At 37.3% G+C, this 25310-nt stretch overlaps 1 protein-coding gene across 15 annotated transcripts in view; it reads left to right on the plus strand.

Annotated features, from left to right (window-relative positions):
* The window catches only part of DOCK9 (dedicator of cytokinesis 9), a 136402-nt gene that overhangs the window by 105310 nt on the left and 5782 nt on the right, over positions 1–25310 (plus strand). For 11 of the 15 annotated variants that reach the window (XM_074859371.1, XM_074859374.1, XM_074859376.1 and 8 more), the window contains 13 exons: positions 719–834; positions 5022–5159; positions 5476–5658; positions 6303–6416; positions 6557–6772; positions 8483–8540; positions 10372–10478; positions 15547–15669; positions 19200–19313; positions 20800–20946; positions 21902–22112; positions 23643–23833; positions 25034–25134. In XM_074859371.1, coding sequence (XP_074715472.1) covers positions 719–834; positions 5022–5159; positions 5476–5658; positions 6303–6416; positions 6557–6772; positions 8483–8540; positions 10372–10478; positions 15547–15669; positions 19200–19313; positions 20800–20946; positions 21902–22112; positions 23643–23833; positions 25034–25134 — 1819 coding nt within the window. Of the gene's footprint in view, positions 1–718; positions 835–5021; positions 5160–5475; positions 5659–6302; positions 6417–6556; positions 6773–8482; positions 8541–10371; positions 10479–15546; positions 15670–19199; positions 19314–19572; positions 19579–19966; positions 20003–20799; positions 20947–21901; positions 22113–23642; positions 23834–25033; positions 25135–25310 lie in introns of all 15 variants that reach the window. The other 4 variants (XM_074859382.1, XM_074859381.1, XM_074859383.1 and 1 more) reach the window with 2 other exon arrangements.

Genomic DNA, 25310 nt, shown 5'->3' on the forward strand with positions numbered 1-25310 from the left:
AAGTTGACTGTAAATCTAACATATATACGTGACCCAGACCAAATTTTTATAAAGCAACCTGGGCACATTTGTCAATCTAGTTCTTGACGATCAATGTTAGGGAACATAAACAACATATTATAACCAATGCTGAAGCAGGATATTTTTAAAAAATTATTTAAATACAGTATGTCTCTAAAAGCAATAAAATATTTTGATTAAATATGGAGTTACTGCATGGTATTGCTACAGAACAGAATTAATTACTTAGATCTTCAGCTGCATATAAGTACATGATTGTATTCCTTCAACTCTTAATGTTTTGTATTTTTATAATGGTTGACTTATGATTGACTTTGAGATCGTTATAACATCGCTAAATTACCAATACTTATTTTCAGCTGTAACTCCATCCTACTGTAGCACTTATTTTGACAATATATATGTATATATATACATATATATGAAACCTCAGACATTTATTGTTTTAACTGCTGTTTGATGCTTCTATTGTTGACATTTGTACTTAATATATCTTATCATCTGTGCAAATTATGTTAGAATAATTATATGCACATATTTGAAAAATACTTAAATGTATATGAATTATTTTTCTGTATTGAATACTAACTTCTGTCAGGCTTCTTGCTTGTTAATCTTTTCCTAGTTCAGCAAGTCTTTTGGAAATAAGAAACAATGAGTATATCCAGCACTTACACTTCATTTGGAATTTCTATAGGCTATGGCCATTCAGATGCAGATGTTCTTCACCAGTCTTTACTTGAAGCAAATATTGCCACTGAAGTTTGCCTTACAATTCTGGATACTCTGTCGTTATTCACAATGGCTTTTAAGGTTTGTTCTTGACTTGGTGTTAACATGTCCCATAATTACCTTTCAGAAAAAAGAAAATTAAAACTATTTTTAAAATTATATTTATATCTTATAGTCTAGTAATATAGCATTGTATTTTTGGTGTTTCATTGTATTTCATTATTGTATCATGTAAAAGCTGATAACCTCTCGCAGCAAAATGCTTTGGCTTCAGTTACACATTGCATACAGACTTCTTACTGATCAGCAGTGATCTGTGGGAAAAGCTCACCCTAACTTCTTAAAAATATTTCTAGAAACTTTAGTGTCTACCTAATATTAGTGGTAAAACTTTCTTTTAAAGGCCATGTAGGGTGAAAGATCTGTTGTATGACAAAATCATAATTCATAATTGGACACTACCAGACTTTTATATTGAACTTGGCTTCTTTTTATATTAAATCACTGATTAATTAACAGGAATTTATGTGTGTTCCTTTTCTGTAACTTTATTTCAATTTTTCCACTAATGAGACTTGGTTTTAGTTGTATCAGTTACTGTAGCTCTCCTGTGGAATCTTTTTATAGCATGCCCCCTTGCGTACCCCTCCTGTCTGATTTTTTTGAGCTTTTCCAAATACTAAGGTGAGGCTATAAAAAGGACAGATGATAGCTCTAGCTTGTTTCTCCCCTAATGAGAGCAGTGTATCCAGATCCTTGCTTGAAGATTCAGATTTAGTGTCTTGTCTTTAATCTTGTTATGAAAACATAAGCATATTTATAATGAGATTCCTTTTATTAGTAATTTAATTAGATAGAGTTTAGAACCAGTTCTGTCCACAGACTTCATGGTGGAATTGAAAATGAAGATACCTAGTTTTAAAGATTTAAAGAAGAATGAACACTAATCTTTTAGTTACTAGCTGCCCATCATGCTTGGAATGACAGTCCTTCAAGGTTATCTGTATGTAGTATGTTGAGAAAGTGGGTAAGAGTATACCAGAATAGTCTACAAGATCCAGAAAAAGAACAGGTAGGAGAGTCAGGATCTTCTATTCAATCAACTGCACTGAAATACATAAAATCATAGAATTATAGGATGGTTTGAGCTGGAAGGGACCTTGAAAGATAATCTAGTCCAACCCCCCTGCCTTGGGCAGGGGACATCTTTCACTGGGCCAGGTTGCTCAAAGCCCCATCCAACCTGGCCTTGAAAAATTCCAATGATGGGGAATGGGATTCCAGGGAGGGGGCATCCACAACTTCCCTGGGCAACCTGTTCCAGTGTCTCACCACCCTCACTGTAAAAAAAAATTCCTCCTTATGTCCAGTCTGAACCTACCATCTCAGTTTAAAACTGTTGCCCCTTGTCCTGTCACTACAGGCCATGGTAAAAAGTCTCTCTTCATCTTTTAAGCACCCTTTATATATTGAAAGACCACTATAAGGTCTCCCCAGAACATTTTCTTCTTGAGGCTGAACAGCCCCAATTCTCTCAGTCTTTCTTCATAGGAGAAGTGCTCCAGCCCTCTGGCCATTTTCGTATCTCTCCTGTGGACCTGCTCTAACACGTCCATGTCTGTCTTACGCTGGAGGCCACAGATCTGGACATAGTACACCAGGCGGGGTCTCATGAGGGCAGAGAAGAAGAGGAGAATCACCTCCCTTGACCCCTTGACCTGCTGGTCATGCTTCTTGTTATGCAGTTCAGGATACCATTGGCTTTCTGGTCTGCAAGCACACATTGCTGGCTCATGTCTGATTTTTCATCCACCAGTAACCTCAAGTCCTTCTCCACAGGGCTGGTCTTAATCCATTCATCCCCCAGTCTGTATTGATAGTGGAGATTTCCCCAACCTATATGCAGGACCTTGCACTTGGCCTTGTTGAACTTCATGAGGTTCACAGGTGTTCACTTGTCAAGCCTGTCAAGGTCTCTCTGGTTGGCATGCTACAGGGAAGCCTCTAGCAAATCAACTGCACTACTCAGCTTGGTATCGTCTACAAACTTGCTGAGGGTGCACTTGATCCCACTGTCGATGTCATTGATGAATATATTAAATAGTACTGGTCCCAGTACAGACCCTTGAGGGACACCACTCATTACTGGTTGCCACTTGGACATTGAGCCATTGGGTGTAATTCTTTGGATGCAGCCAACCAGCCAGTTCCTTATCCTTCTAAAAGTCCATCCATCAAACCCATATGTTTCTAATTTTGGGGCAAGAATGTTGTGGGGAACCATATCAAAGGCCTTACAGAAGTTCAGATAGATGAGATGCGTAACTCTTTCCCTGTCCACTGATGCAGTCACTCCATCATAGAAGACTACTAGATTAGTAATACCAATCTGCTTCTTTTGGGAATAATTAGCATATTATATAGAAGGCCAGACAGCTTTTTTTCCTCAAGATCATCTTTCACTAGTGGGGATCCAGATCTCTGTTATCTATTACATCAGGGAAATCACAAGTTATGTCTGCTTTTTGGTAGAATTTTAACTGATCCTGTGTGAATTTCTACTATTTCTAGGTGGTTTTAGTGAACTACCTACCGCTGATGTTGAGACATCTGAAAAAAGGATAGTAGATCAATTTCCTCATGAGGATAGGGGTTTGTAAGACAATGTTTCCTTATTTTGCTATAAATCTGGAAGTAGTAAGCCTTACCATCTTTTGGAAATTGCAGTTAGGTGTTTCGGTCTGGGGTCATCTACAGAGATATGTATATTCCTCCAAGAGGTAAAACTTTTTCCTGTGACCAAATAGGCTTACTGACATATATGCAACCATTTATGTTAAGCTTCCTCTAAAATGACCTGCCTGTGGCTTCACTGCATGGCATTTGCAGATCTTTGGTCTCCTGCAAACATTTGTATCTATGCATCCACAAAGCATGAAACCACACTGACGACTTCTGGTCTGCAAGTCACATTATCAGAATGGCTTTTAATGGAGAACTGTCTCCTTCAATTTTTTAATATTAAAGAACACCTGAAATGCCTAGGGCTATGCTGAAATTCTTTAGCCTGAAGAATTTCTTCTGCATCTCCATGAATAGCAAAGGAGACATCTGCAATTAGACATCTCTTCCATGTTTGAGAGATCTTAAGGCATGCTACAAGGGCCCAGGTCTGTAATGGGCCTCAAGAGTCTTTTTAAAACATTTGTTAAATTAGATTCTTTGAGTTAATATTACCTTAAAATTTACCTGAGATAGTAATGGAGCTGCCTTGCAGCATACTGTTTGGATGCCTTGTATATAGTAATGACAGGAGTGAAGTGTGCTGAGGGAAGTTGCAGCAGGTGCAAGACCTAGTAGAATCGTGTCAGAGGGCCGGTGGAGTCAGAGAGAGCAATACTTAACATGGTCCTCTCAGTTCTGGACTCCCTGGACTGAATTGAGCAGTCCCTGAATTGGTTAATCTATTTTGGTGTTTTGTAAGAGGAGAGACCTTGTTGTTTCATCTTAGAGTCCCATAGGAACCTAGTACATATGCTTAGTGGACAAAGGGAGAAAACAGGGCCTCAGAGGAAACCAGAAGCAATATGAATATGAGCTGTTAAAAGTAGATGCACAGCCAGTACCTGTGCTAGAGGAATTGGAGGAGACCAGATTTAAAATAAAAAAAAAGGTTGAATGGAAGGCAGCTGACGATAATACAGAAATCAAGAGTAACCCTGTGTATTGCATGCCTCAGAATGAGCTTTGGAATATAGATGCAGGTAAGACTCTGAAAAGTAACTAATATCTTGTCCTTAAGAGCCCTTACACTTCCAGTTCTAGGACAGTAATGAAAGATGGTGAGTGGGTGGGGGTTTGGTTTGTGGGAAGTTTTCTTGAGAGCACTGTAGTAGGAGGTACTGCTATGAGAAAATTCCACTGTCAGAGCTGCTAAAGCCAGTGTAACTAAAGCGTGTTAATACTTTGAGAGTGCCTCTCAAAGAACTGTTAATATTAATTGATTTGATTTAATTAACAGCTGTTAAAAACAATTGTGTTCTATAAGTCTATTCAGAAGCCAACACTTTCTTTATAAGCAAGATTAATGAAGTGTTAGAAATATCTAATTAAAATTCAGATATGTTTGTATTATTAAACATCTTGGTAACACTATGCAGATTATATTTTTTTAAAAATTCCTGCTTTTGGGTGATCTGTGAATGTTCTTAGAATAATATAAGTGTATCACTGTACAAAATGCCTAAATTCTCACTATCAATTTAAAGAATCAACTACTGACTGATCATGGGCATAATCCACTGATGAAGAAAGTATTTGATGTATACCTCTGCTTCCTTCAGAAGAATCAGTCTGAAACAGCATTGAAAAATGTCTTCATTGCTTTAAGGGCACTTATTTTTAAGGTAAAAAGTTTTAGAATAATTAATCTTCAAGTACTTATCCAATTCTTTAGTTAACATTATATGTAAAAATTTAAGAGCTAAAATCCCAAACTAAAATTGGTGAATAAGGACTGACCTGATCCCAACAGTGTGGAATACTTGTCCTTTGAATTGCTGTAAAAATTGTTTTGTGTCATGAACTGCTACAACTCTCTATTTTTTCCACAGTTTGGGAATATTAATGTATTGTATTTTTCTTGACATGCTTATTTTATCAAGAACTGAAGCTAGTTTTAATGAATAACTCCCTTTATTTTTTTTTCTACTTTTTCCTCAGTTTCCTTCTACATTTTATGAAGGTAGAGCTGATATGTGTTCTGCACTGTGCTATGAAATTCTGAAGTATTGTAATTCCAAACTGAGTTCAATTCGTACTGAAGCTTCACAGTTACTGTACTTCTTAATGAGAAATAATTTTGATTACACAGGGAAGAAGTCTTTTGTTAGGACACATCTGCAAGTTAGTATACTTTATTTTTCATTCTTTAAATACTGTATTGGTAGATGCATGGTTGCATATCTGTGCAAAGCCCTGTCAGATAAAGACACAAAAAACATTATTTTGGGTTCAAACAAGGCTGGTACTATTCTAAGAGTAGGAAGATGGCAAAAAAGTATGTTCAGTACAAGAAAATACTTAGAAACAATTGGATGTGTTTCATAAGAAATAATTTTTATTTGTCAGTAGCAAATGTTCTGTTTTGTAGATGTTATTTTGATTGTTAATCAGCATACCCTGTTGCATCTGAAGGAGAAAAGAATGCAGCAACAAGAACGTAAAAGTCTAAAGTAAAATGAATACATAGAAAATTGTGTATTCTGACAAAGCCAGGAACAATAGTTTACTACTTGTATGACCTCTGGCTAGTTCACTGAGCAGTCAGTCTTTAGAGCAGAGGATGCATGTGCATTAAATTTACACAAGCCTGGGTTTTTTTGCTTATGTTATTGTACAAGTAACTTTAGGAAAAAAAAATTAAATCTAATTTTACTTAGGGGAATAATCTTTCAGTTAAAAAGAACAAAATTTCCTTTGTAGTTGATTCATAGGTACATCTCAAGGGTATTTCATTAAATATGCACTAACAAGACATTTGTTTCTAGGTTATTATTTCAGTAAGCCAGTTAATTGCTGATGTTGTTGGAATTGGAGGAACTAGATTTCAGCAGTCTCTTTCCATCATCAATAATTGTGCCAATAATGACAGAAATATAAAGGTCTGTTTTTATTCTTCTTTCTATACTGTAGAAGGATGCTTGAAAACTCTTTCATAGCATCTTTTGCAATTAGGTTTCAACTTCTTATTATGCAAAGAATAGAAAAAGATAGTAGTTAATCTAACTCTTCTGTGTTTTAGCACACTACATTCCCTTCTGATGTTAAGGATTTAACAAAACGGATCCGTACAGTGCTGATGGCTACAGCTCAGATGAAGGAGCATGAGAATGATCCAGAAATGCTTGTAGACCTCCAGTACAGTCTGGCAAAGTCTTATGCTAGTACGCCTGAACTAAGGAAGACGTGGTTAGACAGCATGGCAAGGATCCATGTTAAAAATGGAGATCTTTCAGAGGTAAGAGAAAAAAAATCAAACTAGTTTTAGCTTCATAATAAGCTTAAGCTTATCTTTCTTGAAATGGAATGTACTATATGTAGTTGTTAGTGTGTAATATAATAAGCATTTTTAATAGATTAGTTTCAATGACTGATAAGTTTTTATCCTACCCAAGTACATCTGTAAGTCATTTCTGATTACTAATGTAAGGTATATGTTTAACTACTGTAGCTGACATGCCACTAAGCCAGTAATGCTCAATGCAAACCATGGAAGACACAGACCTTCTACTTAAAAATATTTTTGTTATCAGTTGCTAAAATACTTAAAGCCACTCCATAAATTTCTCTCCACTTGCTTTTACAAAATTAACTTGATTCTATTCCAAACTGCTTGCTAAAAATCTCCCAATGTTCTTAAAATTGACAAATTACAATTTTTTTTGTTTGAAAAAAGAAAGCGATCTGATTTCACTGTGCTGTTAAAATATTTAATTCTAGCAAAAAGGAGAGTTGGGAGTGGGGATTTTTATGTGTCTTGGTGGAAGTATTTTATCAGCATACAGAATGAATTTTATCTCTGGAAGTTTCTTCCATCTGAAAGTAAATCCCATTCCATGACATCATTGAATTTCATAAACGTGTCTGTTAAACTTAGCATCATGTAAGCAAGTAAATATCTCCAAGAAATAGTAGCTGCTATCTTTCTTACTCATGTCTTAGTACTATAATTCTTTTCTTCTATATGGTAGCAACCCAGAAGGCGTATACAATACTCTGTTATTAGCATGTATTTTGAAGGAAACAACTTCAGCTCTCTCAGAAGACAAACTCTTAGTCCTTTTCAGGCCTGGTTTTAAACTGTTGATTAAAAACTTAAAACCTTTGACTGTATGACTAGATGAGCACCTCTAAATCACCAAGCCCAGCACCATACAGCGTATGTATTGGAGAGAATTTCTTGACATACTTACCTTTTCCCTTCATGTCCAGTGTCTGAGATTCTGCAGCCTCCATATGTAAACTGTTCAACTGAGAATTACAGTTAGAATAACACTTTGTTGTTAAGCCTAAACCTTTTTAGTAAAAGAAGAATCTTGAATCTTTCTTTATTGGTCCTTTCCGTGGAGAAAAGTGATCAGTGTCAATTTTATAAAACATCTCAAATAGTTGAAGACTACTTCTTTTTCTCGTTTTTCTTTTGCTTTCCAGAATACACCAGTCAAATTCCATTCATAGGTCAGATCTCTTATCTTTTTTTTTTTTTTTCCTGCTTTCAAAATCACCACTTTTCTCTACATTTTTCTTGGTCTGGAGCCATTAAGAGAGACAAAATGGGTTAGCAGAAGAACCATCAAATGTTGAGTAGAATAATTAATAGCTCTTTTGTTTTACATAACACATAAAATACGTCCCCAAAAGAGATTTGCCTGTTTTTATTATAGCATGGCATTCTTACCTTGTAGTTTGTGATCCGTGGTCACTCTCAGGTTGTGTACTGCTCTTCATGCTCCGCAATGCTCTGGTGAAAAAAGGAGTGCTCTTGCACAGTTACTGTTTTGCATAAATGAGGTGGAGAATTCTTACACCAGTCATAGAACATGTCCTGCAAAGCAGCAAAAAAGAAAACCAAAGAAATGATCTCAGGCTAGGGCTCTTCCTATACACCTTCTTTTCAGTGGTTCCATTATAATTGTAATTTCTAAGATTGTTACTATTTCTATTTTAGGCGGCAATGTGCTATGTCCACGTAGCAGCACTGGTTGCAGAATATCTCACACGAAAAGGTATGATTTTTAAATCTTACTTTAATGTTCATAGATTTCCATTATAGTTTAGGAAAAGCAGTAGTTTCCCTGAGGAAGCTGTAGGCATTTCAGTATCCACCAAGGAAAAAATTCTGACCTAATCAGATAACATACTTGCATATTTAAGAGCTTACTTTGCACATCTAAGGGGCAGCATTTCAGATGAAGGTAAAGTAAAATTTTCAGGAAAGTAAAAAATTTTAAATTTATACAAGAGCTGCTAATAGCTGAAGTGAGACCTTTCTAAAGCAAACTTACCTAGTGAATATTCTTGTTCAATAAGTAGTCTCTCGCTGCATATAGGGAAACTTGGCATTGCCAGAGAAGCCAAAATAAACTCATACAAGTTTTCAGATGATGACTCGGTGATAATAGTGCTCGGAATGCTTCACCTATCTTGGTGTTCTGTGCTAGCAGCTGTTTACACCCTTGAGATAGACGAAAGATAGTTTTCTACCCTATAGGATCAGAGGAGTTCACAGGGATTAGAGAAAATAGAAGATTATATGGCTTTTATTAAGAAAAATAGATCTCTAGAAGAAAATTCCAGAAATCTCTTAGGAATGATTAAGATGTTGAACTAGTGTTTTGTTTTTGTAGGCAAATTCATGTTTGCAGTTTTTTAGCTTTGCCTTTGTATGACAGTTCAAAATGAAACGAAGTCGTGGATCTAAAAGATGCCCTTTCTCTCTTCCTTTTGTGCTTCTTGCCAGTCATTGTGTAGTGTGTAGGCTAACCCCTCTGCCCTAATGATTTCAGAAACTTCTCTGAGACCAAATCTGAAACTAAGTTGCTTGTCAAAGTTACTACATCCTCCTGCAAGCCTGATAACGTCTAACTGATAACTAGTGACAATCTGTATTAATTTGCAATTCCCTTGACTGACCTGCTATTTTTGCCTGCTGTCAAATAAAAGTTATTTTCTATCAGTAATACTGAGGGTCAAGCTTGTACTGGTGGTACAAGTGGTGTTTCCAGGACCAAACCAAAACCATGCATTTGAGGCGATCATTCAATAAAACCTGTCGTGGTCAGACTTCCATGTGAGCAGAAACAGTCTTTGTAGGAAGGAGTTGTGAAATAAATCTGTGCAAGTCCTTGTGCTTCTGTAGTATTTACTGATTGCTTTTGAGGCTTTAATTAATAGTTATTGGCCAAAAATCCCAACTTCTTAGTTCAGCAATCTGATATAATAAAAAAGAGCTAAACAGAATGGGTAAAAGAGGTAGGTTTCATGTTAGAATGTTCTAAAATTCATTTTTGCTAAAGATTTATTTTGGTAAAGGAAGTTAGATTGCTGGGGTCTTTTTCTTGCTTGTAGACTGACTATCTGTATCTATACCTGAATAATCTCTACTGCCATCCTCTGATGGTTTTGTACAGTTGATGTAAGTCCATTTGTATTGTTCAGTCTAGGGAAGCTGATATGTCAGGGCCTGTTGGTGTACACAGTTCCAGCATGACAGTTTAATTAAATACTGTAAAAGTTACCTTGATTACCTTACACCTGGTGTGGGGTAGATTAGACATAGGTTTAAGATAAAATGGGAAGATTCAGATGCTACTTATTTTGATAGGTAGGAGTCCAGATATTAACATCTGTGGTTTTTTAAAACCTATTTATACTTAAACAGTAATGCGATCTAGTATTTTAATGATGCAGTGGGAGGCTGGATTTTTTTTTTGTCGTTATTAATTTGGTGGTAAGTGTATTTAAATATGGCTTATGCCTTATCAAGCATCACAAAATGGTCTGATATTATTCTGGTGGAGAAAGGTAAACTTTTCTATTTTTCTTTTTCAATGATAGGGATGTTTAGGCAAGGTTGTACTGCTTTCAGAGTAATCACACCTAATATAGATGAAGAGGCTTCAATGATGGAAGATGTTGGAATGCAAGATGTTCACTTCAATGAAGTAAGTAAACGTAAGAGTATTAGAACTGATGCACATTGAAGTGCTGGTTGGTTTTTCACATTTTGTGTTTCAATTCTGAGGCCGGCTACTGTGATATATATATTATCATTGTTTTCTTAGCTGCTATTCTTATCCTAAAACTGGAATAAAAAAATTCTACTATTGGAATAAAAATAAACCAAACGGGCTTTTAAATTAATTGATAGGATGAAGACTAGTGTGGCTTATTAGAGTTATGAGATCTGTTTTTTTTAAAAACTGACTTCAATTTAAATTGTTGCTATAGCAGCAGTCGTGAAAATAAGCTCACTGTTTCTTGCTGGTTTATTAGAGTTTCCCTAAGCAAGTATGCCATAACAATGAAAGTGGTTTTATTGACAGCAGATTTGCATCTTTTTTTTTTTTTTTTTTTTCGGATTAAGTTTCACTGCTTGTGTCTTCGCTGATCCATCTGTGCTGTCTGTATGGTAAATTTTACTATTGAGAAGCCCATATGAAAAGAGTGTGAATAATCTTGCTTACAAATAGCTACATCTACACTATGTATTTTCCAGGATAAGTGGGAAAGGGAGGGACAGACCACTACTTGCAGTAGCTGTGTTGGAATAATTGTACAGCAAAAAATATTTTTCTCTTGTGGTTTAGTTTGTATACAGTAAAAGTGTATGACAAAATTATGTGACTGTGCAAATTGAGTCTATACTAACAAATCTAGGAGGAATAGATGGAAGATTTAATGGTTTAAGGCTAGGTTTAGAGCTAGGGTACATATGTTTCACTCCCAAATTCTGGTACTGCTTTGCTCTATAGTTTTAAGACAAAAATTTTTGACTTGTTTTTTTCTGAGAAGGCAGGAGTTGAAATTACTTGAAATGAAAAATATAGTGCTTTTCATTTCTGAAGACACCCAATAGCAGATAGCTTTTTTCTTTTTTTTTTTTTTTAAATTATGTGCTATACTCTGAAGCACAGGATTCTGCTGATGCAGCATGGACTTTAGCATGTTACTTAAAGCAAACTGTAAGCGGCTCTAAGTGAGCCAGGAGTTGGGGTTCTAGTGACTAGTATTGATGAAAACTTGTTGGAAACTCTTGTCAGTGTCTACCTGACAAACAATTTGTCAGAACTAAATTCTTTTGTATATTTTTAATTGGAATATCTTCTTTTTCTGATTAGTCACTCTCTACAAAAAGAATATACTGCGTTTTCTGGGTCATTGAACCCTTGCCCAAATTTATTTCCATCTCTCAGTATTTCCATGGAAAGGAAGTAAGCCAAGAGTGAAATTATAAGCCTGTGGAGCTTGCAAAGGGATCAAACTTTGCCAAATTTAATTTTTCTCTGCATGCAACCCTTTTTAAACTTAACCATGGAGAAGTCTAGCTGATTTAAATATTGAAAAAAGTTATTATTTTTCAGATAAGTTCTTATAGTTCACCCCAAGAAGAATAATAATAGGAAAGAAGTATTTTTTTGATAGACTAAAAATCATGGATAAATTAATTGACCAGTATTTTACAGGAGTACTTCAAAACAGTCTAGCCACTTTAAGAACAGGAACATATTCGTATATGGAGTGTTTTTTCAATATGTTCTTATGTAAGCAAAACTGTATTAGTCTAAGAAAAAAAAATCCTATGACAGTTCAGTTGGGTACAGAAGTCAGAAAGTAGAAACATCTCTTACAAGCTGTACTTTATTACTACTGAGCAAAATGATGCTCTGATGGGAATTCTTCCTACGGAAGACTGTGAGCATGGACTGTGCCAGATACATCAGCTGCGAGTCTTCCTTTACCCCTCCAATTTCTCCCCCAATCCCCAGGCAGGGGAGGGTGTAAGCAACTGTGTGGTGTTTGGCTGCCAGCCAGGTTTAAACCATGACACCCGCTAACAAGGGTCATACGGAATTTTTTTCTTAAAACTTGAGATTTCCCTGAATGCTAGTTACTTTAGAGTTAAACTTCCAAAAGAGTAGTTACAAATACGGAAGGGGGGGGCGGGGTGGTGGTGGTGGTGTCAGGGAGATCCCTTCATGTTTCTAAAAGGGACAAAACATCTTTTATATTCTTCAGTTTACATAGTTTTCCCAATTAGTGAAATTTGTCTTAAGACTCTATGTAGTTTCTCATTTTAAAAATGAAAATTTTTTAATTCTTAATTCTTATTTTAAAAGAATTCTCTTCCAGGCCAGGGTTACCCTGACTCATTTCCTAAACTAGTCAGTTGAAAAAACCAAAATTTTGTTTTGTCTTTTTTTAACAAAGTTATTGTGTGTATTTCATTAAAACAGTTGTTTACCCAAACAGCTTATTCAGCAGCACAAGTCAAATTCTCCTTGCGGAACTAAAATTTTTTGGGTGTCAAAAATTGGAAGGCAAAAGCTGGAACCTGATATCCTTTCCATGTTAGACTTTTCTGTAAGCAGCCCATCTGTGAGAGATCTGAGCCATGGCTAACAGGCCTGTGGCAGGTGCCAGATTCCACGCAGATTAAGATTGGAAACATTCATTCAGATTTGTTGTTTTTTTTCCAAAATAAACTCTGCCAGAATACAGCTCCAACACAGACATTAAGTCAATCTCTACCTTCCTATTTGTTTTTTCTGGTCTCTTGTTAGCTATGACAAGGAATTATTCTAATTTACAGATTGGTAAACGAAAGAGCTTCACAGCTCAGATGGTATTAGAGCTCTTGTAAGTGATCAACATGCAGTGTAATTCAGTATATTAAAGCACTTTATGAAAAACAGAAATAGCCATTTACCCAAACATACAAGATACTTAAAGTATGGTAGTGAAGGCTGGTATTCTTCAGGGATACTCAGGCTGATATTGTTTAACATCTTCATTAGCAATCTAGGTAATGGGATACAGTGTATCATCAAGTTTGTGGATGAAACTAAATGGAGGGGGAGTGACTGATAGGCTGGGGGGCAAGGCTGCCATTTAGAGGGGACCTCAAACCAAAGGAGCACAGAAGCCTCTCAAAGTTCTACAAAGACAAGTGCAAAGCCTTGCATCTGCGAAAAAATCACCCAGTGTCTCAGGACGGGACTGGCTGTGGGCAGCAGCTCTCCAGAAGGACCTGGGAGTTCTGGTGGACAAGAGGTTGAATGCCTTGTGGCAACAAAGGCCAGCTGCATGCTGGGTTGTATTAGAAAGAGCACAGAGCCAAAGGAAGGAAAGTGGTTTTCACTTCTCCCTCCTGCTTGGCATTTGTGGTACCCCATCAGTAATCTTGTGTGTAGCGCTGCCCCCCCAAAGTCAAGGGAGATACCAACAAACTGGAAAAAGTCCAGATACTAAGGTGGTTAGGGGAAGAACCACTCTTCTAAGAGGTGCACAGTGAAAAAGAGTAAGAGGCCATTCTCATAGGTTACAAGGAGAGCTCTTGTTCTCCTTAATATATGGAAAGATCTATGGAAAAAACCTCTTCCCATGAGGATGGATAAGCACTGAGGCAGATGGCTCAGAAATGTGTGTTCTTTTCCTCCCTCCCATCAGCTCTCCCACATGAAGCTGTTACTCTTTTATATTTTTTTTTTCCTGTGTGCAAACAAAATTTTACTTCTTTGCTGCATTTGGATGACCTCTGATGTCTGAGTTAAGATTCTTGTCATAAAACAGTGGTGGTGGACAGCCCTTGTGATCCATCAATAACACTGGCCTTTCAGTTCTCACCACCTGGTTGCTGAGGATGGAGATATTGGGAAGCCTATCCAGCCCCATAATAACTGGGGGAAAGGAGGAGATGTTTTAGGGACAGTTACAGAACTGATAAGGGTAGTATTTTTCGATCTTCTTTTGCTCTCAGTATTAAAGTTGGATTTCTTTGTGATGTCTTTATGCTGTCTCAGACCTCTACCAAAGGGAGGAAGGGAATGGAGTACCACTGGATAATGGGTGGGAAATCTAAGGATAAAAGGAGTTGCTTCTAGCTTCTGACTTCACTACTACAATGCAAGAGTGGTACCAGAAGGTCTCAATAGGTAGAAATGTCATGTCATCTTATACCTCTCAGTCTCAGTCCTGGTTTCTTGTGGAGGTTCTTGGAGCTCCAGACATGTTTGAAGAGGACTGAGATGTGTTAGGGTATGTGGATGGGAATGGGCTTCTTCACAGTGGTCCTGTCACACACAAGCCGTGACCAAGTATAGGACAGCTTCATCACAGGAACTATAGGCTGTTCCGTAATATCTGTAACATTGTTTGTTATAGTTTAGTTAATGGAGTTAGCCTGATAGTTTTGAATTTATGAAAAATAGAGCAAAGTAATAATGTTACCTTAGTTTTGTTACGCTTATTGAAGTAGAAATTAAATCCGTGGAAAATAAAGTATTATCACAAACTGAAGAAATGGACTTCATAATTATGATGTGACTGCTCTAATGCAAAATGCATGTTTCTATTTTAATGTACAGGTAAGCATATTTCTTATTTAATGTTAAATAACTGTATTTTTTTCTACCAGAGTATTAGGATCAAAGCCAACAAAGCCAAAGTGATTTCTTGCTTGTGACCCTTCAGGATTTCTCAGCTTCTCTAACTGTTGTTATATGTCTTTTCGTTCTGGACCAAGTATAGCAGATTCAACTCTTTTACCTTGATAATTACTTCTCAGTACAATTTTGGTATCGTATCCTTTTGTTTCATTGTTGATGTAATGTATTTGATAGTTTCCTTCAGAATCGTTCCAGACAAATGTTTGTGTAGCTGACTTTTTAAAATAATGTTCTTTGTGCAAAACCAAAAAAACCCAAGGAAACAACACTTTGAAAAAGCATGTCACAAGGTAAGGCAAGTTTGGTTCCTCACACAGGGTCATTTGTAGACTTCAGAGATCAGGAGTATCTAAAAGAAAAATGCTTTTCATGGTGAATACAAAGACTACATGTGTACACTCAACCCATTCTGGTTTTTATTTCCTTTTAGCAATTAATATGTGTAGATAATTTTTTTTGAGGCAGGATCTCCTTTTTCATGGGGAAGAACTTTGGTATAATTATTTGCCATGCTTTTCATGAGTACTGAATTGTTTTAATTTTTCAAATGTGTATCCAAATCTAGGATGTGCTGATGGAATTGTTGGAGCAGTGTGCTGATGGACTGTGGAAGGCAGAACGCTATGAACTCATTGCTGACATATATAAACTTATAATTCCCATTTATGAAAAACGGAGAGATTTTGAGGTAATTAAATTCACAGAATCACAGAATCGTCTAGGTTGGAAAAGACCTTGAAGATCATCCAGTCCAACCATTACCCTAACATTAACAGTTCCCAACTACACCATATCCCTCAGCGCTATGTCGACTCTACTCTTAAACACCTCCAGGGATGGGGACTCCGCCACCTCCCTGGGCAGCCCATTCCAACACCTAACAACCCGTTCTGTAAAGAAATACTTCCTAATATCTAGTCTAAACCTTCCCTGGTGCAACTTGAGGCCATTCCCTCTTGCCTTATCACTCATTTGGTTAAAGAGACTCATCCCCAGTTCTCTGCAAGCTCCTTTCAGGTAGCTGTAGAGGGCGATGAGTTCTCCCCTCAGCCTCCTCTTCTCCAGACTAAACAACCCCAGTTCCCTCAGCCGCTCCAGACCCTTCACCAGCTTCGTTGCCCTTCTCTGGACACGCTCAAGTGATTCAATGTCCTTTTTATAGTGAGGGGCCCAAAACTGAACACAGTAATCGAGGTGTGGCCTCACCAGTGCTGAGTACAGGGGCAAGATCACTTCCCTGTCCCTGCTGGCCATGCTATTTCTGATACAAGCCAGGATGCCATTGGCCTTCTTGGCCACCTGGGTGCACTGCTGGCTCATGTTCAGCCGGCTGTCAATCAACTCCCCCAGGTCCCTCTCTGACTGGCAGCTCTCCAGCCACTCCTCCCCCAGCCTGTAGCGCTGCTGGGGGTTGTTGTGGCCCAAGTGCAGCACCCGGCATTTGGCCTTATTGAAACTCATACTGGCCTTAGCCCATCGCTCCAGCCTGTCCAGATCCCTCTGCAGAGCCTCCCTACCCTCGAGCCGATCAACACTCCCACCCAACTTGGTGTCATCTGCAAACTTACTGAGGGTGCACTCGATCCCCTCATCTAGATCATCAATAAAGATGTTAAACAGGAGTGGCCCTAAAACCGAGCCCTGGGGGACACCACTCGTGTCTGGCCACCAACTTCCGTTCACCACCACTCTTTGGGCCCGGCCATCCAGCCAGTTTTTCACCCAGCAAAGTGTGTGCCCCTCCAAACCACGAGCAGCCAGTTTTTCCAGGAGAATGCTGTTGGAAACGGTGTCAAAGGCCTTACTAAAGTCAAGGTAAACTACATCCACAGCCTTTCCCTCATCCAATAAGCAGGTCGCCCTGCCGTAGAAGGGGATCAGGTTTGTCAAGCAGGACCTGCCTTTCATAACTCATGCTGACTAGGCCTGATCATCTGGTTGTCCCGCGTGTGTTGTGTGATGGTACTCGGGATGAGCTGCTCCATCAGCTTCCCAGGCACCAAAGTCAAGCTGAAAGGCCTGTAATTTCCCGGATCATCCTTCCGACCCTTCTTATATATGGGCATCACTTTGGCCAATTTCCCGTCTGTCAGGACCTCCCCGATCAGCCAGGACTGCTGGTAAATGATGGAAAGTGGCTTGGTGAGCACCCCAGCCAGCTCCTTCAGCACCCTCAGGTGTATCCCGTCTGGTCCCATAGACTTGTGATGCAGTAGATCACTGACTATCTCCTCCTGGATTGTGGGGGGGGTCGTTCTCCCAGTCTCTGTCTTCTGGCTGAGGAGGCTGGATTCCCTCAGTACAACTAGTCTTGCTATTAAAGACTGAGGCAAAGAAGGCATTAAGCACCTCAGCCTTTTCCTCATCACTTGTTACCTTGTTTCCTCTTGCGTCTAGCAGGGGATGGAGGCTCTCTCTGGTCTTTCTTTTGCTGCTCACATACTTACAGAAACATTTCTTGTTTTCCTTGACTGCTGAAACCAGATTAATTTCCAGCTGGGCTTTAGACCTCCTGATTTCTGCCCCGCATACCCTCATAGCATCTTTGTAATCATTGTGAGTCACTAGCCCCTTCTTCCAAAGGCTGTAAACTCTCCTTTTCTCCCTGAGTTGTAGCCAAAGCTCCCTGTTCAGCCAGGGGGGTCTTCTCTGGCACCAGCTTCTCTTACAGCACCTGGGGACCGCCTGCTCCTGAGCCATTAACACTTCCTTCTTAAAGAGTGCCCAGCCTTCCTGGACCCCTATACCCTTCAGGACCATCTCCCAAGGGATCCTTTCAAGCAGGTGCCTAAACAAGACAAAGTCAGCCCTTTGGAAGTCCAGGATGTCAGTTCTGCTTAGCCCTCTCCTGGCCTCTCTATGAATAGAGAACTCTTATTTCATGATCGCTGTGCCCTAGTCGTCCTCCGACCGCCACATCATCCACCAGTCCTTCTCTGTTCACAAAGAGGAGATCCAGCAGGGCACCTTCTCTGGTTGGTTCTCTCACCAGCTGTGTCAGGAAGTTGTCTCCCACACATTCCCATGGGACTGGTCCCACTCTGCTGTGTTGTATTTCCAGCAGATGTCTGGGAAGTTAAAGTCTCCCACAAGAACAACGGCAAGCGATCGTGAGATTTCTCCTAAATGCCTATAGAATATTTCATCCACCTCTCTGTCCTGGTTGGGTGGCCTATAGTAGACTCCCACTACAACATCTGCCCTGTTGGCTTTCCCCCTGATTCTAACACAAAGACACTCCACCCTGTCTTCACTATACTTGTGCTCAAAGCAATCATAACAGTCCCTAACATACAGCACCACCCCACCACCTCTCCTTCCTTGTCTATCCCTCCTAAAGAGCTTGTAGCCATCAATTGGCACACTCCAGTCATGGGAGACATCCCACCATGTTTCTGTAATAGCCACAACATCATAATTTTCCTGTTTCATCATGGCTTCAAGCTCCTCCTGTTTGTTACCCATGCTGTGTGCATTGGAATACATGCACTTCAGATGGGCTGGTGTTTTACCCCCTTCAAATCTAGTTTAAAGCTCTGTCTATGAGTCCAGCTAACTCCTGCCCAAGATCCTTTTTCCCCTCTGGGACAGGTGCATTCCATCTAATGCCAAAAGGTCTGGTGCCCTGTATACCAACCCATGACTGAAAAATCCAAAACCCTGACGGTAACACCAGTCTCGGAGCCACAAGTTCATCTGTTGAGTTCTCCTGTATTCTTCTTCATCCATCCCCCCAACTAAAGGGATGGGGGAGAACACAATTTGTGCCCCCAACCCCTTAATCAGTTTCCCCAAGGACCTGAAATCTCTCTTCATTGCTTTAGGACTTCTGGTAATGTCGTCGCTACCTACCTGGAAAACCAAGAGAGGGTAGTAGTCCTTGGGTCTCACAAATTCATCATAAGTAAATTTGAGCAAGAAAAAAAATCCTAATTTTTCTAGTCTAACTGCACGACACAGAACAAGAGCATTAAAATTGTAGCTGTGATATCAATGTGTTGAAATTCTTGTTTTAAATAATTAAATGTTTTTATTTAAATATATATAATTAAAAATCTTGCATATTGTCATTCTGATACAAGTGTTAAACCTATTACTACTGTTCAATAAAACAATGGTTTTCATTATTAACTACAAGGACATAATTCATTGTTGTTTTAAGATGGGAAGGTTCTACATTATTCTTTTATGCCATGATTTGTTTTCTTTTATTTTTAGAGGCTTGCTCATTTATATGACACTCTTCATCGGGCATACAGTAAAGTAACAGAAGTTATGCATACAGGCAAGAGACTGCTGGGAACTTATTTCAGAGTAGCATTCTTTGGACAGGTGAGTATTTTTTAACTTATGTTTGTCTGCTCTATGCAGTAAGAAAAACCTGAATTTATTTTACAAGGTATACTATTTCATCATCTGTATTGATACCATGACATAAAAAGCACAAGAAATGTGGTCTGTAAGAAATAATTAAACACCATCAATAATTTAGTTTAAAACATTTATCAATTTCAATACAATTCTTCCTTATTTTCCTCAGTAAATGTTTTGCTTTTTTTTTTCTTTTTCTTCTTTTATTTACTACCTTAAGGCAGCGGTAAGTTTTCTATAATGTCAATTCTTAGCAATGTATTGACTTAATGTCTGTAGTGCTACAGTGTCGTTTGCAAGGCTGCTTCTTAGATTGGTATGCATTAATAGCCATTGCAATTGAAAAAATAACATTAAGTTCCATTAAGAGAACAAATCACTCTTTTCTATGCATCAGTATTGCATGCTTTGAACAGAAGTTCTGACTGTGTATTGGACAGCTTCACGTTCTCTTAATATATGTCTAGAATGCATATGGTATCACGCAGTATCGAGTAATACACTTTCTACATGCATAGGCCAGTTGCTAATTGTTCAGCTGAGCATGGAGAATTGTAAAATACTCTGAGCAGTATAACTTTACATGTATTCTGTTGTCTTTTATAACTTTATAGCAATACCAGTTTACAGACAGTGAAACAGATGTTGAGGTAATTACAGTAACCGCTTACAAAGCAAGCAATGCAGTAAAAACTACTGCATTTCACCTTAGTTTGATGTGGGTATTTTTGTCAATCTAGCCTGTGTTTATACATGATATGTTGTGCTTTTCTATTTTGTCTGTTTCATTTATGACAAAAATATTTATTTTCTGGTTTCAAACATGAACTCAGACATGGCTTGTTGTTTTAAACCAATTACCTGTTTCACTTTCCATGTATTCTATTTTGCATTTAGTTATGATTTGAAAGAAAATGCTTTATGTAATAAAAATAAAGAAGTATATGCCAATATAGTACAACATAAAATTAAGAGCATTACAGAAATTAAATTCATTTTCTGGAATGAATTTTTTATTACTACATAAAGAAATTTTCCAGATTATTTTTATGTAAACTATTGCCAAAATACTCACCTGTGAATCAGGTAGTCCTGTTGGGCAACAAGATCTCTGCTTTGGCAAGTGAAACAGTGCTGAAAGTTCACTTTTTAAATAAAAGTGAAGAAAAGTTATCTCAAAGGCTTGGCACATCATAAAACTACAGCAAACCTTTAAAATTTTAACTGTGTGTTTCCATTATCTTTCACTCATTCTGTAGCAGACAATTACTTTTTTTTTTTTAATTCTCTTAGGAAATGTTTTTTACTTAGATTTTCATTTCTCTTTGTTTATGTTTGCTTGAATCCTTATGTTAAATGTTTTTGTTGAACCACACACATTATGTTCATCTTAATCATTGCCCTATGTGGTTTTTTCCCAAGATTTTGATAACCTCGTTTTTTACAGGGATTCTTTGAGGATGAAGATGGAAAGGAATATATCTATAAAGAGCCTAAACTAACGCCTCTTTCAGAAATTTCCCAAAGACTCCAAAAACTCTACTCTGACAAATTTGGATCTGAAAATGTCAAAATGATTCAGGATTCTGGCAAGGTATGATCTTTACCGTCTCTAAAAAATTCTAATATATTACTTCCACTAATCCAATTTGAAATACTGTAGGATTGCTGTCTGTTACTCATTTGGCACACAAACATGTGTCTAAAAGCTATGGGTTGAAGGATATGAGAGAAATTTCTCCTATTAAGTTTACCTTAAGAACAACCAAAAAGCTTAATTTCTGTAGTGTTACCTCTCAAATAATAATTGTATCTTATTCCAAATTTAGATTATGATCATGTACTGTGTTAAATTTAGATCTATTTCTTGCCGTTTCATGCACATTCTTCGGAAGTTTTTCCCTTTTCTGCACCTTGAGAGTAGAGTCCAAACTTTCTTCTGAAGTAAGAAGCATTTTAATTCTGTATCAGTTGTTCTTGTTATCCTTTGCCTATGTTTCTGAGCCTGTTCTGTTTTATAAATGCTTAAACTGTAGGGGGAAAAAAAAAAGCTTACACAAAGTCATGTGGTTAAATCTAGATTTGTCATAGGAAATGCTTTTCATTGTAATTGAAGGCTCCAAAACTGGTGAACTGAAGAGGGCTACGGTATCCCATATGCTGAGAAGAACATCTTTCTATATCTGTGCCTTCCAGTGCTAATCATGGGTATAACTGTACTATGTTTTTGTTTGCAGTTCTGCATACAGCAATTACTGATACAGAATGTTTAAAAAAAAAAAAAAAAAACACACAAAAAAACCCAAAACCAAACCCAAAAAACCTCCCACAGCATCTTGTAATGCATCTAGCTGTGTTGCCTTCCTAACAGTTAGAAACTGAACGCAGAAAAAACCTGTGAGAGCGTTAACATTTCCTGTGGTGTTAATAATTTAAAGGTTAAGAGACCAAATTTAATTTCTGAGAGTTGTGTGACTACAATTAAATCCACTTTATTCACAATGTAGTTATTTGATTTTTTTTTTTTTTTTTTTGGTCATGTATTTAAGGTAAATCCTAAGGATTTAGATTCAAAATATGCATATATTCAAGTTACACATGTAATTCCATACTTTGAAGAAAAGGAGTTGCAAGAAAGAAAAACAGATTTTGAAAGGACTCATAACATTCGTCGCTTTATGTTTGAGATGCCTTTTACTCAAGCTGGTAAAAGACAAGGAGGAGTAGAAGAACAGTGTAAGCGACGGACTATTTTGACAGGTACTGATTGAATGGCAATTTCCTTTAAAAGAAAACAGCTCTTTTATTTTGGTTTTTATACTTCTTGATAATAGTTTTTTCTCTGTTGTGTATTTTGCCAGAATAAATCCTTTAGAAGATTTCACACATGACTGTTAGGAGGTGACAAGAATTGCAAAGTATACCAGAATACTGTTAGACAAAACAATCTTTAAAATTAGTACATACTTGAAAATAATACTCAAATGTGATATGCAAACACTTATAACTGACCATCTAAGAATATGTATATCACTGTGTGATTTCTTAACCCCTGAACATTAGAAAAAGAGAGTAAAATCTCATATTTGACTGTGTTCCAACTACTCTTCATTTTTAAATCATTTTGGCTTTTTTTAATAGTGGAATGTCTGCATCTCTCCCTTCGCCCTTCCCTGTGCTCACCTGTCTTTGCTATAAAACACAAGAATGATGGTATTATGCTTGCTGATTTGGGTATGGGATTTTTCAACATTCTTTCAGCCTTGGGATGTGTAAAATGCAACATTCGTTCTTTTGGCTAAAAGCGCTAAAAGGGCCTGAAGGGCAGGTTCTGGTTTGATTTTTCAGTCTCTGTTCCATTGTGACTTTGGTCTAATCGCTGAGCTTTAGTTGCTCATTTGTTAGCTTTAGAAGGGAAAGGGAGTGCTCATCTATCTCCTCATAGGCTCAAACTTTAAACGTATTCAGTTCACTGATACAAAACATTTTATTATACTTTTAAGGGAGATAATTAAAAGTTACGGTGTGTTTGACAATGTTTCTGTATAATGTGTAAATATGAATTTGTGAAATATCAAGTTGCACTTTGACTGGAAGCATTAATTCAAATGGTCTAATTCTGTTCTGTATGGTGTTTTCCATTTCACTTAAAGTCCTTTATAGCTATTAGCTAAAACACCTAATTTTTAGCCAAAACAAAGTTTTTCAGATTGGTTTCTTCAAGGGATAATCCTCAAATAATTTGGGGGGGTTTTTTCCTTAAGTTTCAAGAACTGCAAACCTGGAGCCTAGCTTTCTTTGTTCTCAGAAAAAGACTATTTTGTGTTTTGTCTCTGTTAAATGTGAGCTTCTGTTTCACTACCTTAATATAGTGGTAAAAACAACTTAAATAAATGACTTTATAATGCCAGCTTTCCATAGCTCATACTTGTGAGGAAATAGAAAATACAGCTTTGCTATTTTTGATTCTTCTCTTTTTTGAGGTATGTGGATGATAAGCAATTCTTTTCATAATTCTCATACGAATTAGGTTCCAGTCGTTTATTTCTTGGTTATTATTACTAGCAGTAATTACAATGATCTATCTTTGCTGTAATACACGTAAAGCTCTGCATATTTGCATTTTCAGTATTTTGTTTCCCTGTATATTTGGTAGTATTTCTAATTATATAGTATGTTATTAAATAGGGCAACTAACTATATCAAAACGAGATTTTAGCATAAAATTCTATCAAAACACACCTTTTAAAACCCTTTTTCTAACTATATTAAACTTGTTTCCATCCATAGCTATACATTGTTTCCCATATGTGAAAAAGCGCATTCCAGTAATGTACCAGCACCATACTGATTTAAACCCAATTGAAGTAGCCATTGATGAAATGAGTAAAAAAGTTGCAGAACTTAGGCAGCTTTGCTCTTCAGCTGAAGTAGATATGATCAAATTGCAGCTGAAGCTGCAAGGAAGTGTCAGTGTTCAGGTAAGACCATATATTTTGTCATTCAGCTTCTTGACACTTGCTTCTGTCCCTGAAAAATTATACAAGTAGCATTTCATCATTAGTTTCTATTCTGTACATTCAGGATGTTCTAAATTGGAAATATGCTCACTGTTTGCAGTTATTTCCAGAATAGGAAAAACAATAAAAATATTTCATATAGACATGGATCATGGACAGTTACATGAAAGGATTAAGGATCTCTGGAATCTAATGTGGGCTGAGCCCCACCAGATTTTTGTGTAAAGCTGAAACTACTATAAAATAGTGAATTCCTATATGGAGACGAATAAGCATGTTCTGTCAAGATGTAGGTCTGCTCACAGTAAGTTCGACCTGGTCATTATCACTTTTGTATTTTGGTAAGATCCCTATGGAGATGAACAGGGAGTGCCAAAATACAGGAGGAGGGTAATAGTAGAAAATCTCACTGTGCAACATTACATTTTGCCTAAGGCAAGCAAGAACTGAATGTATAAAGAAACCATCAGATTCACCAGAATAGGGTACATAAAGCCGCTGTAGCATGTGCAAATCAATATGGTAAGGGTCTGAAGAATGCAATGACAACAGTGCTGTTCTATTACTTCTAATTGGTTCAAGTCAAAGGAACAGTATACACAGTCACCTGAAATGAACTGTTGTCATGTTGAAGAGAAAAGAAAAAAACAAACCAACAAACCAAGGTTCCAGAATCAGCAAGTGGTCAAGCTAGCATTTGGGATAAGAAGAGAGGGTCTCTTGTTGTTAATATAAAAGAATGAGTCAGAAATCACTGAATCCACTTTTCATGTAGCTGCCATAATGCGATTAAATTTCTGCTAATTATTGCAGAATTTTCAGCTTGAAAGAATGTTTTCAATAGGTAAGATAAATCTACTACTGTTTGCTCTGCTTATTTTCCTAATTTTCCCACCCTAATTTCATAAACAGGTGACAAATTGGCAATATCAACTGTTATTTTGCCACATCATCGAAGTGGTTTCTTTGTGCCAGGACAGGTGCTGTAGAGGCCTCTCCTGCTCTTATGTTCCAATTCCAGAAGTTTTCTTATTTCTTAAGTCCAGCTTTTTTGAAATCAATGTGTTCTAAGAAAAGCAAGTCAGACACCTGTAGTACCTGTTATTGCTAGGACAATATGTTAGAGAACTGACTTTACTTTGTAATTCTTGTTCTTTTTAGGTTAATGCTGGTCCATTAGCATACGCAAGAGCTTTCTTAGATGACACAAACACCAAAAGATACCCAGACAATAAAGTAAAGCTACTAAAGGAAGTTTTTAGGTATGGTTTGTTTGGGCTTTTTTTTTTTTTTGGGGGGGGGGGGGGGTGTGAAGACGGACTTTTTTTTTTCCCAAGAATGATATCATAAGAATTTTTTAAAAAACTTTTAATTTTTATAGTATTCTGATTACATTAAAAACATACTTGAAGATGGCATTTTGAATTAATCTTTTGGA

Source organism: Strix uralensis, chromosome 2 (assembly GCF_047716275.1).
Source record: "Strix uralensis isolate ZFMK-TIS-50842 chromosome 2, bStrUra1, whole genome shotgun sequence".
Lineage (NCBI taxonomy): Eukaryota > Metazoa > Chordata > Aves > Strigiformes > Strigidae > Strix > Strix uralensis.